This window comes from Podarcis tiliguerta (assembly GCF_965153285.1).
Source record: "Podarcis tiliguerta genome assembly, chromosome: 17".
NCBI lineage: Eukaryota > Metazoa > Chordata > Lepidosauria > Squamata > Lacertidae > Podarcis > Podarcis tiliguerta.
The window spans coordinates 34,612,079-34,626,652 of NC_139550.1; the positions used below are offsets into that span (position 1 = coordinate 34,612,079).

The 14,574-nt window shown below is 43.6% G+C and overlaps 2 protein-coding genes across 2 annotated transcripts; both read right to left on the reverse strand.

Annotated features, from left to right (window-relative positions):
- Positions 1-3,669: 3,669 nt before the first annotated feature.
- LOC310667283 (olfactory receptor 1f45-like) lies at positions 3,670-4,650 on the reverse strand (the record flags this gene model as incomplete). Its single annotated transcript, XM_083419123.1, has 1 exon — positions 3,670-4,650. One exon carries the CDS (start codon positions 4,648-4,650, stop codon positions 3,670-3,672), a length of 981 nt encoding a protein of 326 aa, XP_083275249.1.
- Positions 4,651-11,811: 7,161 nt separating this feature from the next.
- On the reverse strand, positions 11,812-12,762 carry LOC310667284 (olfactory receptor 1468-like; the record flags this gene model as incomplete). Its single annotated transcript, XM_083419124.1, has 1 exon — positions 11,812-12,762. One exon carries the CDS (start codon positions 12,760-12,762, stop codon positions 11,812-11,814), a length of 951 nt encoding a protein of 316 aa, XP_083275250.1.
- Positions 12,763-14,574: the final 1,812 nt, after the last annotated feature.

The following is a 14,574-nucleotide window of genomic DNA, read 5'->3' on the forward strand; positions in this document are numbered from 1 at the left end:
CAGAGGACGAGATGGTTGGACAGTGTTCTTGAAGCTACCAGCATGAGTTTGGCCAAACTGCGGGAGGCAGTGGAAGACAGAAGTGCCTGGCGTGCTGTGGTCCAGGGGGTCACGAAGAGTCGGACACGACTAAACGACTAAACAACAACAACAACATGTGCAATATAACATTGTGCCACCAGATGGTGACGTGGAGTCCTGTTTTTCTCTACCTGTTTTCCCTGTTTAAATTTACAACACTTTATACTGAAACACTTCTGCCTATGTCAGGCAGGTCAGGGCTAAGACATTTTGGCACCTGAGATGAACCATGAAATGCCCCCACTGCAGGGAGGGGCATGAAGATCTACATCAGGAACAAGGTCGGGTGTGTGTGTGTGTGGAGATATATATGGGGGACAAGGGAGAAGTGCAGAGCTACATTTGGAATAAGGGTGGGAATCAAATCAACCTTACCCAGTGGATGAACTGGGAATCAAAGGCCACTGCAGTGGGAGTGGGGCCTTCTCTGAATCACACCAGAGGGGTGCAGATCCCAGGAGACTCCAGAGGGCAGCTCCCACCATTTTCTCCCTGGGGTTGGGAAGAGGCCAGCAGCACCTCCTATTAAAACATTAAAAGTGTGTTATATTAGGGAATGGGAATGTTGCTTTGCAAATGTGTTTATTAGGCAAATTTTCCGTATTAGAATGTATATATGGTATAAAAAAGGTAAAGGTACCCCTGCCCATACGGGCCAGTCTTGACAGACTCTAGGGTTGTGTGCCCATCTCACTCAAAGAGGCCGGGGGCCAGCGCTGTCCGAAGACACTTCCGGGTCACGTGGCCAGCGTGACATCGCTGCTCTGGCGAGCCAGAGCCGCACACAGAAACGCCGTTTACCTTCCCGCTAGTAAGCGGTCCCTGTTTATCTACTTGCACCCAGGAGTGCTTTCGAACTGCTAGGTTGGCAGGCGCTGGGACCGAACAACGGGAGCGCACCCCGCCGCAGGGATTCGAACCACCAACCTTTTGATCGGCAAGCCCAAGCAGCACAGTGGTTACTTATCTTTAAAATGGACTTGGAGCCAGTCAGCCTTTCACATAGAAAACACCTTCCAACAGAGGACTTTAAAGGAGGACACAGGACCACTTACGTACATACTAGGCAGATGGTGGAGATTATGACGTTTCTGAACTAGTATCAAGGTACACTAAAGGAGTAGCCTGAACAAGTGGAAAATTAATCCAGCAGGACAGAGATGCTATTTACTGGGGAGTCATGAGTGCTGGAGAATGTGTATGATGGGGTTGCACTTTGTTGCTTATTGGTACTCCAGCACTGCCTGAGATTGCCCAGGTGGTTGGGATGACTTCTTAAACACTTTTGGCTGGTGTAGCTGTTCTGTCCTTTTCCTGGAGAAGTCAGACTTGGCCACAGTCATCCATGTGTTGCACGCCAACCCAATCTCCCACTGGTGCAAGATTCCAGGAGTTCTAGGCACTTACTCAGGGTTCACTTTCCTCGGAATGAGGGACATATGAGACTGTGGTGTCTTTGTGATATATGGTTTATTTACACATGCTTCTCCCATAGTCACAGCCTTGGATTCCAGCAGAAATCAAGCATGTCTCTCCCTCACAGGCTTCAGCCTGCAGCCTGCTTCTAGCTTCCAGTTCACACACACACAAAACAACTCTGGCTTTTGTCCTTATAACCAACAGCCAGTTGAGGGAGAGGGCCCACCCATTTGTCATATGACACAGAGTCACTTCCTTTGTTACCTTAATGACCCATATTTAGGGGTCCATTACCTCATCAGGAAGCTGGCCTGGCTATTCCAGCAACTGAAACCTTGCTGGATTCAGGAATTAAGAGAGTCTCAGGCATGCACCCCGCCCCCAACTCACAGCACATGTATTTATGATATGCAAATTAGACTGCAATAATACAACGAAAGTCAAGTGCATTTAAGGGTGTTTAGAGATTTCAATTGGTTCAAAATGTGGCTGCCAGGATATTAACTGGAGTTAGTCACGCATAATATATAACTGTTATGTTGCTTTTTAGAATTGTAGAGTTGGAAGTGACCCTGAGTGCAAGGGTGTCCAACAGGTTGATTATGATCTACCTATCAATCGCAGGATGTACCTGGTCGATCCTGGTCGATTGTGGGACCCTGATGCCCCCCCAACCCCAAAAAAGGCTCAACAACTTTGGCTGACCCCCCCCCAAAAAAACTCAACAACTTTGGTCAATTCAATAGGTAGATCGCTGCCAGTTTATTTATAGTGGGAGTAGATTACAGTCTCTTGGAAATTGGACACGCCTAGTGCAACCCCTGCCATGCAGGAACATGCAGCTGTCCCATATTGAGCTCCATCATAGAGAGGAGAGGTGGACTTACAAGACCAGGGAGAAGAGTCGGTGGAAGAAGATTGGAAAAAATTCAAAGTATATTTACAGAAATATTGCAAAATTAATGAATGTTAGAAGAATGCTGGAATGAAGTTATATGGTTTTAGCAGAAATGATATAAAGAATTAAGCAAAAACTGATTGTTAATGGGCCAAAGTGGAAAATTTAAGGTTAGATTGTGTTAAGATAAATTATAGAACAAAAAATTGAGAAAGATGGAAAGGATTTGCTGAAATAGGTAATTGAACTAGAATACAAAAAAGGGAGGTGTGAGGAGGTCGATGAAACAAGTAAATGAAAGGTAAAGATATGGAAATATTGGATGTGTTTTTAAATGTTTTTGTTTTTCTTGTTGTTTTGCTGTATTGTTTTTTGTTTTTGTTTTTATTTTTGATGTATTGTAAGGTATTGTTTTGTTCTGTTAAACTTTTTATTGTTTCTTTCTTCTTTTTTCTGTAACTATTAAACCTCTAATAAATATTATTTATTTTTTTTAAAGAAAGAGGTGGACTTACAGAGAAGGAAATTGCCATATCATCCATAACTGGCAAACACCACTCTGCTGTGTGATGATGAGTCATCTTCCCTTGGAGTAATTTCAAAGCTACTCCGTTGTCCTACAAAAAGTCGGATTTTCTGAGTGGGGATGAAGGCTAAACAGGGGAAACAGGGAGGCCATACCTGATGTCAAGGAGGTTGCTTGTCAAAAGTGGGTGAGCACCACAAATGAATAGCCACACCTTAGGCCAACCCCAACCTCTCTCACCACCAAAGGAACACAACCAAGCAGCAAAGAACCTGCACAAGCAACGCTGACACCAAACCCCACATATATTAAGTAAAATAGAAACATTGCCACCTGACCCCACCCCCATCTCCCCCCCACCTCTTTCCCCCTTTTCTTCCTAATGTCTCAACAAATGAAACTGATTTGTAAAAATGTTACATGGGGGGGGGGGGTACGAGAGAGAGAGACATTGCAAACACTTTTGTAAATCAAGAAAATCTTTAATAAAAAAAGAAAAGTGGGTGAGCAAAATGTGCCTTTCCCAAGTGTGGATAAGTCAATACCAAGTGTGGTAGCAACTCTAACTATTTCTAAGATTGCTGCTGGTTTGTTTAGCAGCTGTAGTTGGTGTGCAACATTAATCTTTAAATTGCTTGGCGTGTTTTATTGATTTTTCTAGCCGCCTTGATTATTCTTTTTATGGACAGAATTTTTTAATGTATCAACATCACCATCACCACCATCAGCAACACACTCAATGCATTCATGAAAAAGACACGGTGCCTTTTCCAGGTGCTTGCTTCCTCAGAAAATCTCTGATGCTGCCGAGAAGCCTCCGTGCAGCTGCCTTTATGTCCTGGTTCCTCAGGCTGTAGATGAAGGGGTTCAGCATGGGTGTGACCACTGCATACAAGAGAGAGATGACGGTGCCTTTCCGGGCTGCGTAAGCAGAGGCAGGCTGGAAGTAGATGGAGCTGACGGTGCCGTAGAACAAGACCACTGCAGCCAAGTGGGAGCCACAGGTGGAGAAGGCTTTGCGCTTCCTAGCGGTAGGTGGGACTCTCATGATAGCACAGAAGATGTGGATGTAGGAGATGAAGATGAGAACAAAAGGCCCTAGGATATCCACAACTCCCTCTGTCTGCACCAGAATTTTTATGAGCCCTGTGTCAGAGCAGGAGAGCTCCAAAAGAGGATAGACGTCACAGAAGAGGTAGGGGATCTCCCTAGAGGCACAGAAAGACAGGCGGGATACCAGAAGCGTGTAGAGCAAGGAGTGGAGAGCGGAAACGATCCAGGACCCAGAAGCCAAAATGAGGCAGCACTTGTGGCTCATCACGGTGGTGTAATGTAAAGGGCGGCAGATGGCCACATAGCGGTCATAAGCCATGCAGGCCAAGAGGAAATTATCAGTGTTGCCAAATGTCAAGAAGAAATACATCTGGATCAAGCAGCCATTGAAGGAGATGGTCTTGGTTTCGGACATCAAACTCATCAATATCTTAGGAACAGTGGTGGAAGCAAACATGGCATCTGCCAGTGATAGGTAGCTGAGGAAGAAGTACATTGGGGTGCGACGGAGGTGGTCATCAAAGCGGATCAGCAGGATTATCAAAAGGTTCCCTAGTAGGGTTAACAGGTAGATGAAGAGAAAAAGAAAGAAGAGGAGACTCTGATGTTCTGCTAGGGCAGAGATACCCAAAAGGACCATTTCAGAGATGCTTGTCTGGTTCTTTCTGGCCATTTTACATCTGTAAAAGGGAATGAGAGACCAAGATACCGTTTAACTGCTGCTGTGCAACCTTGCGACTTAGCCACACAACGAGAAGGGTTCGGTTGGGTCTTGCTTACCTGAGGCAGGTCACAGATTTCCCTTTGGAGAATGTGGGAGCTGAGCTCACAAAGGACACACACACAAACAATGTGAATCAAGACCACAACCTACTTCACATGTCTGTGTGACAAAATGTGTGAGCCACTTTACTGAGATAGGGTTGTATTTATTGAGAACATTTATGTCCCATGGTGTGTGGGGGGTGGGTGTGTGCCAGGAGGGTCGTTGCCCCAGGCGCACATTGGGGGGAGCACAAACCAGGCGCCCCCCTGGCACATGAGCGCTCGCCTGTCAGCAATGGGGGCTGGGGTGCACAGAAGATGCTCTTTTTCCTCTGTGCCCTGCCCAGCCTGGCGTACAAATGCCCGCCTGGCAGCAGTGAAGGCTGGGGGGAATGGAGGGTGAAGAGCACCCGCTGTGCCCTGTGCCTGCCCAGAGGCATCGGCAGCAAGGGCTGGGTGAGCGCCCCCTGCACGGGTGCACCCGCTCCAGGTGCTGGCAGATGGCGCTATGCCCTTGTTTATATGACCCTGTTTATTTTCTTCCATCCTGGTACTTAAGGAGATGTAGGCTGCATTCATGCCATACATGAAAAGCATGACTTCCCCCGAAGAATCCTGGGAATTGTATTTTATCTTTCATTGAACTACAGTTCCCAGCACCCTTTGCAGTTCTCAGGCTTCTTTGGGGGAAGTCACTTTATTTTACATGGCCCAAAATGCCCCCATTCTCCTATAACATCAGGGCTGCTTCCTTCCTGTTCCTTTCCTCCTTATATTCTGGGCTTTCCAACACCTCTTTTTATGTAGTTTCGGAAAACAACAACAACAACAATTTACTATTTATACCCCACCCATCTGGCTGGGTTTCCCCAGCCACTCTGAGCGGCTTCCAACAAAATATTAAAATACAATAGTCCGTCAAACATTAAAAACCTCCCTAAATAGGGCTGCCTTCAGATGTCTTCTAAAAGTCTGGTAGTTGTTTTTCTTTTTGACATCCAGTGGGAGAGCGTTCCACAGGGCAGGTGCCACTACCGAGAAGGCCCTCTGCCTGGTTCCCTGCAACTTGGCTTCGATCTATCTATCTATCTATCTATATATATATATCCCGATATATATATTTATAATATAAATAATATATTATTTATACAGCTTCCAACTGAATATTAAAAACAATACAGCATCAGACATGAAAAATTTTCTTAAACGTGGCCGCCTTCAGTTGTCTTTTAAAAGTAACATAGTTGTTTATTGCCTTGACATCTGCTGGGAGGGCATTCCACAGGGCAGGCGCCACAATCGAGAAGGCCCTCTGCCTGGTTCCCTGTAACCTCACTTCTAGCAGCGAGGGAACCACCAGAAGTCCCTTGGCACTGGACCTCAGTGTCTGGGCTGGATGATGTGGGGTGGAGACGCTCCTTCAGATATTACTGGGCTGAGGCCGTTTAGGGCTTTAAAGGTCAGCACCAACACTTTGAATTTTGCTTGGAAATGTACTGGGAGCCAAGGTAGGTGTTATGTACTGAGTTGAATAGGATCCAAAGTGCAGCAGTCTGATTGGTCCTAGAACAATAAGATTCAGAATGCAGCAGTCTGATTGGTCCTAGAACAATGCAGCAGTATGATTGGTTGGCAGGAACCAGCCTGATTGGCTTACAGTAGAATTCCAGAATTAGCCAATCATGTGCAGCCCATTGTGTAAATAATGTATATAAAGCAGATACTTTGAGAGGACTTTCATTTCATTTCCTCCTCACCACTATGAGCTGAATAAAGAGCATGAAATCACTTTGCGACTCTGAGTATATTTCAGTAGGTCTTTCAAGACCGGTGTTATGTGGTCTCAGCAGCCACTCCCAGTCACCAGTCTAGCTGCCACATTCTGGATTAGTTGTAGTTTCTGAGTCACCTTCAAAGGTAGCCCCACATAGACACATTGCAGTAGTCCAAGCGAGAGCATGCACCACTCTGGCGAGACAGTCCATGGGCAGATAGAGTCTCAGCCTGCACACCAGATGGAGTTGGTAAACAGCTGCCCTGGACACAGAATTGACCTGTGCCTCCATGGACAGCTGTGAGTCCAAAATGACTCCCAGGCTGCACACCTGGTCCTTCAGGAACACAGTTACCCCATTCAGGACCAGTGAGTCCTCCACACCTGCCCACCTCCTGTCCCCCAAAAACAGTACTTCTGTCTTGTCAGGATTCAACCTCAATCTGTTAGCTGCCATCCATCCTCCAACTGCCTCCAGACACTCACACAGGACCTTTACCTCCTTCACTGGTTCTTATTTGAAAGAGAGGTAGAGCTGGATATCATCTGCATACTGATGAACAACTGGAACAATTGGAAGATACGGTATTCAGCATGTTCATCTTGATGTAGCTCAAAGACAATAACCAAGTGTGTGGCAGCCACGAAAAAGACAAATTTCATTTTAGGGATTGCTGGGGAAGGGATTGAAAAATCAAACTGCCCTATGTCAATATCATAATGCCAACATACAAATATGTGACTTGGAACGCTGTGCATTGTTCTTCTCAGCTCCCTCATAATACTAGAAATCAGTACCATCCAAAAAAGCTGAACACTGCATGATTCAGCATGGACCAATGAAAGTGATTCATTGATTCATCAAAGAGTGCTTACTTAAACTATGGAATGTTCTCCACAGGATGACCGCCAGTTTGGATGACTTTAAAAGAGGATTATTATTATTATTATTTTATTATGTAATCCATTTCTATACCGCCCATCATCTGAGAATCTCATGGTGGACCAATGGTCTGATTGGGCGATATGAGGCAGTTTCCTAGGTACCTATCTGGAATTTGTATTTACTTTAAACTGCATAAAAAGAACCATGTAATGAAGAATTGCTATAGAAAGAATAAATAAATAAATAAATAAATAAATGATATAGAGATGATAGATAGATAGATAGATAGATAGATAGATAGATAGATAGATTAAATGAATGAATGAATGAATGAATGAATGAATGAATGGCCAATGGCCAAAATGTCTGGATTTGGCTTCCATGTTTCTCATACTTTCTTTCTTTTTTTAAAAAAAAATAATATTTATTACTTTTCCAACAATTTAAACACTACATAGAAGAAATAAAAATGGACAATACAATACAATACAATACAATACATAACACTAACACCTAACACTAACACATTAAACAACAAAACAAAACAAAAACAATTTAGAACACATCAAACAATTTCAATATCTTATCTTCCATTCACTTATTTCAACGACCTCCTCACACCTCCCTTTTTGTATTCCACTTCTATTAATTATTTCAGCAATTCCTTCATGTTTCTCATACTTTCAGTCCTCCTCACTCAATCCCAGCTCCTATCAGCCCCAGCCACCAAGACGGGAAGAATTGAAGTTCAGCATCTGGACCATCAAATCTCCATTCCTGACTTATGGGAGTAGGAGATGGTGATACACACCAGTTATATGCTCTTAAATAAAGGGACTGGAACTCACCTGATAAGGAGGTCCTAGTTCCACAACGTTGGTGCACCCGCCTGTTGACAAAACAGGAATCTGTGTGTGGTAGAAAATATATCCATTCAGGAAAGAAAGCATGATAGCCGGCTTGGAAACTGGCTGAGAGAGATTCTTTTTTCCTTCCTGCAGGCTCAATAAGATCTCTTTTATTTGGATGATAGATAAAAACATTACAAAGTGTAAGGCGGCAGTTGTTTAAAATCAACAGGATGCCTTCTCCATCTTGGATGTACAAGTTCCACTGCACCTTGTAATCCTGAATGGAGCATATATTTCATTTCATGGAAGTTGTGCAATCTCCAAGGAGGAAAGAGGCCTCTTGACGGTTGAATTTTGCTGGGCTGCAGCAATGAACACCTCCTTAACCATTAGGATCTGTGAGAAATCGCAACTGGGAGAAATGTGTGATATGAATAAAATAGATACATAAATAAACTGTTTCATTCGGCTGAGAAACAGTCCCCAGGAGCATTGATAGCAGTGCAGAACTGTGCCGGAGAGAGCTTATTAATTGGCACAGTTCTCCACTGTTCCATCCATATCAACATGTAAGGCCAAGACCATCTGTCCCTTAGGGAGCAAAGTAGTGGAATAATGTAAAGCCTGGAATGGGGCAATGTTTGCAGACATTTCTTTCACAGTGTTTCTGTGAACATCTTTGCATTTACAAATTTACGGGACGATAGGGAATGTAAGAAATGAAATGGATGGGATGGAATGAAAGTAGCAGCTGGCAATGTACCTGTTACAAACTAAACAACTCTGTACAGTGGTACCTCGGGTTACAAACTTAATTCGTTCCAGAAGTTCGTTCTTAACCGAAGTGTTCTTAACCAGAGGCGCACACTCCCTACATAGGCCTTCTGTGGCCCCAGAGGTGGATTGCGTTCATATCCCGGGGCAAAGTTCGCAACCCAGGACACCTACTTCTGGGTTTGTGGAGTTCGTAACCTAAAGCGTTCGTAAGCAGGACTGTTTGTAACCCGAGGTGCCACTGTATGTAGTTTATAAAAACTCATTAACAATAATGTACAGCATTTCAACAGCTTCTGTTACATGAAACCTTAAATAATATATATACAATGCCAAAATAATAATGACTTGCGCAACTCAGTATCTCAAAGCCAAGCAGTCGAAACACTTAGACTTGGCTCTTTTTTGAAAGATGAGCCAAGTGCTCCAAGGATGGAGCTGATCTAATTGGTGGAGCATTGAACTGCCATTGTATAGTTCCTTTTCGGGCCGACCAGAAGAAGATTCGCGAAACAGAGAGTGAAATCTGGGTATCTTGTTGTAGGAGTTCCATTGGGATGGCACCAGCGCAAGTATACACATAGAGAATTTCTCTCATGGACTTATTTCAGAAATATTTGGACTGCTTGGCTTTGTAATTAATGAGTTTTTGTAAACTACATACAGAGTTGTTTAGTTTGTGATTTATTGCTCTGTATTCCTTGGGTGTAGTCTGGCACTCAACCTGTTAGCTTCCAAATTAAGAGACAAGTATCTATGAAATCTCCAGAAACTCTCTGCTATTTATGGGGAGTGATCTCTTCTTGACTGCCGGTTTTATACTTGAGGCATTCAAGCATATTCTGGAAAATTTAAGTTTGTGCAATTAAAGTGGATTGCTCTATTACCCTTGCACAGCAAATCCACTTTATGGGGGAAAAACTACTTCTTGTGGTCATTAAAGTGATAGGAAAATGCACTGAAAAGTGTGGGTTAAGAAGAGAGAAGGTACAGAAACACCATGCAAGGAAATCAAATCTACTCACTGTCCTATAGCAGTGAGAAGACAAACCAACCCAGATTAATTCTCAATAAAGACCAGATGTTGTCTAACCTGTGTGGAAGCTTTGTGCAAGTAAATCAGGATGAGCTCATTATATAATCATATATTTTTCAAACTTATTTTTATTAGTTTTCATATTGTTATGGAACCACAGAGACAAATAAACAATGACAAAAATTCATTAATATAACCAACTAAAGGTAGGGCATACAAAATGTAAACATATAATAACAGAATCTAAAATTGTGAGAACCATTTTTATCATGAGTAGAAATGCTAGTAAATCTGGGAAATAAATTGTATGAAATAAAATATCACATACTGAATAGAAATGATCAGGATCTTCCTTTCCCTTAGAATCACATGATTTTTTTTGTAATAATTAAATTCTAGAGATTTTTATACCATTAGAATATTGCAAAAAAAAATAACAATTAACAGTTTCTACTGTTGTGTTATAGGACTGTTGTGGGTGGCGCTGTGGTCTAAACCACAGAGCCTAGGGCTGGTGGTTTGAATCCCTGCGATGGGGTAAGCTCCCGTTGCTCAGTCCCTGTTCCTGCCAACCTAGCAGTTCGAAAGCATGTCAAAGTGCAAGTAGATAAATAGGTACTGCTCTGGCGGGAAGGTAAATGGCATTTCCGTGCGCTGTTCTGGTTCGCCAGAAGCGACTTAGTTATGCTGACCACATGACCCGGAAGCTGTCTGCGGACAAACGCCGGCTCCTTCGACCACTAAAGCGAGATCTGTGACTGGACATAACAGTCAGGGGTCCTTTCCCGCCCCCCCCAATTTTTTTTATTGATTTTCCAAAGAATGTTTTAAACAAACAAACAAACAAACAAACAAACAAACATCATTACCTTATTTAAACCTATCTTAGTATCATTGTTCAGTGACTTCCTCATATCCCCCTGGTTGAATTTCAATATATATCTTTTTTAACGATTTTCCAAAACCAATACTCTCTTAAAATTAACTTAATCACTTAACCTCTTTCTTTCTACCCAATTCTGCATTTAAACATATTAATTCATCACATTACATATTTAAATCATAAGCCTATCTGGTATTTGAAGGCTTTCCAATTTAAAATATCTTAACATATTTAGGTAAGTAGTCTTTAAATTTCCTCCATTCCTTCTGATAGTCCTTCTCCTCCTGGTCACGGATTATTCCACTCAGGTCTGCTAGCTCCGAAAAAACAGTCAGGGTTCCCTTTACCTTTTGCCTTTACTGTTGTGTTATAGAGATTCTGGGAGCTCCCAGAATCTTTTGACAAACTTTTGGATGGAATCTTGGGGAGGTTTCAAGTGAATGAGGGGGCAAAATTGTCTCTGCATTTTGGGATCAGGGTTTGTGAATTTCAACTTGGGCCTCTTCTCCCAGCCTGATCTTCCACACAGGAGTGTTGCAAGGAGGCAAGGAGGAGTTATGTAAACTACCCTGAGCTCCATTGAAGAAGATTGGGATAAATGTGTATTAATCATAATAAATCACACCCCATCAGTATTTTATTAAGCAGAAAAATCTGGTGAAAATCAGCTGTAATTAATAAACAGCTATACTAAATTGATTTTACATACCAGTTCTAACTTCTCCCTAAGAATTCTGGAATTGTAGTTTGGTGAGGATGCTGAGGACTCACAGAGATCTCTCATCCCTCACACTTAAATATGGTTTTTGACAGAGAAGGGATGACAATGAAGCCTGTTTAAATCTTCCCTGGTGTCCTTTGTCTTCTAACATCCTTGAACCATTTTCATCTTGATGATCAGTCTCCTCAAAGCAGCTTTCATCTCCTTATTCCTGAGGGTGTAAATGAAGGGGTTCAGCATGGGGGTGACCACAGTGTACATGAGAGAAGCGACAATGCTATTCTGGTCAGACTTCCTGGAGGAGGTCGGCTGCAAGTAGACCCAACAGAGGGTGCCATAGAAGAGGACTACCACAGCCAGATGAGAACCGCATGTGGAGAAGGCCTTGCGTTTTCCATTGGTGGATGGGACATTTAGAATGGTGTAAAAAATGTACACGTAGGAAATCACAATGAGGAAGAATGGGCCCAAAACATCCAAAAAGCCCTCAATTTGAGCTGTGGTCTTCACAGTGCTTGTGTCTGAGCACGCAAGTCCCAGCAATGGGTAGATCTCACAGAAGAATTGGGGGATCTCCTGAGAGGAGCAGAAGGTCAGATGGGACATTAACAGCGTATACAGAAGGGAATGGAGAGATGCCAGGAGCCAACAACCAACCACCAGTAGGAGGCAACGTTTGTGGTTCATGCGTGTGGCATAGTGTAATGGGTGGCAGATGGCCACGTAGCGATCATAAGCCATGGAAGCCAAGATGAAGCTGTCTGTGTTGCCAAACGCTATGTAGAAATACATCTGCAAAAAGCAACCACCATAAGAGATGGTCTTGACCTGAAAGAGGAGGTTCTGCAGCATCTTGGGGACAATCACAGAAGCAAAGCCCACATCTGCCAAAGAAAGGTGGCTAAGGAAAAAATACATTGGTGTGTGGAGGAGGTGAGCATCAGAGTAGACCAGCAGGACAATCAGCAAGTTCCCCAGAAGGATCAACAGGTACATGGTGAGGAAGAGCAAGGCAAAGAGATGCTGATGCTCTGGCCGGGCAGAGACATCCAGGAGAATGAACTGCAACGGGCCCATGTGGTTCTCTTCTCCCATGGCTCAGCTGTGAAAAGTAAGGGAAGAGAGACAGGCATGTACAACTTCTCGACACACCCACTAAAAGGACCAAGGTGAATGTCTTAGGCTGGTGGGGGAAGGGAAGAGAGGCTTGCTCATCCATATGAGTGTCTGGAGGTGGCTGAAGGATGGATGGCGGCTAATGTATTGAAGTTGAATTCCAACAAGGCAAAAGTATTATTTCTGGGGGACGGGGTGAGCAGGTGTGGAGAACTCCCTGATCCTCAGTGGGGTAACTGTGCCCTGAAGGACCAGGTGCACAGCCTGGGAGTCTTTTGGACTAACAGCTATCTATGGAGTCACAGGTTAATTCTGTGTCCAGGGCGGCTGTCTACCAGCTCCATCTGCTATGCAAGCTGAGACCCTACCTGCCTGTGCACTGTCTTGCCAGAGTGGTTCATGCTCTGGTTATCTCCTGCTTGGACTATTGCAATGTGCTCTATATAAATGTGTGTGTGTGTGTGTGTGTGTGTGAGAGAGAGAGAGAGAGAGAGAGGTCACGTTAACTTTTTGAAGCATTTGCTATTATTATTTTATGCCTCATAATAATAATAATAAGAAGAAGAAGAAGAGTTTGGCTTTGATATCCCGCCTTTCACTCCCTTTAAGGAGTCTCAAAGCGGCTAACAATCTCCTTTCCCTTCCTCCCCCACAACAAACACTCTGTGAGGTGAGTGGGGCTGAGAGACTGTGACTGGCCCAAGGTCACCCAGCAGCTGCATGTGGAGGAGCAGAGACGCGAACCCAGTTCACCAGATTACGAGACTACCGCTCTTAACCACTACACCACACTGGCTCTCCAGAGATACAGATGTCTTTGAGGAGGAATTACATGTGACTGGAAACAGAGTGTGCTTATGAGAGGTGGGGAAGTAAATGCATCCCTTTGCCATCACTAAACGACAACAGCAATCTGCATGAGATGATCTCAGTTGTCACACCATGGATTTTCTAAACTACATGGTACCTGCTCTTGGAGAAATTATTCCTTCCCTTCAGGGTTTGTGCTAAAGCATGCAAGTGGACACACGAGGAGCTCTCAAATTAAGAGAGAGAGAGAACGAATCAGACTAAAAAAGGAAGGAGAGGAGAGTAGATGGTCTACCTCATTCATCCCTCCATCTCAGGAAATGTTTCTTTTAAACCTCCTGCCATTAAGAATCACATCCATAACAGCAGAGTCCTCAAGATACCACTCTGTCTGTCTGTAAACCTAAAAGGATCCTCCTGAGTACCTCTGAAATTTGTTGCAAGTCACCTTGTGGAAAATCTTTTAGAAATGAGACTTAAATACGATGATAAATAAATAATCTTGGATGCTGACTGTGGCCTACCTAACAGATTCCTTCCCCTTCTTTACTTCCTGTACTTGCTATTAGAACACATTCTCTAAGGAAACACTGGTGGATATTTGGCATTTACATTCACAGAAGGGGTTTTTGTGTGTGTGTGTGAAAGTAAATTCATTTCTTCTCTACACCATAAACCTTGTTTGATCCATGTGGAGTCGATCCGCCGTTGTTCTTGACAATATCTCAAAACGGCTGAATTACATCCTCTCTCTGCAATGGAGGATTAGTTGGGAGAGAGTAGATAGCATAAGCAAATCAACATTGTGTGGAAAGAGTTTGCAATGGAACCAAACGAAATGGATGCCCTGTATAGAAAGCAGGAGAGCTCTGAGCTCCCAGCTGGAGGGGTCCAGGGCAATTACAAGGCTCAATCTCAGGTTAGCAAAGATTCCTGGCTCCAGGCAATCCAGATTTTATACAGTGCAGGTGCTCACCAGGT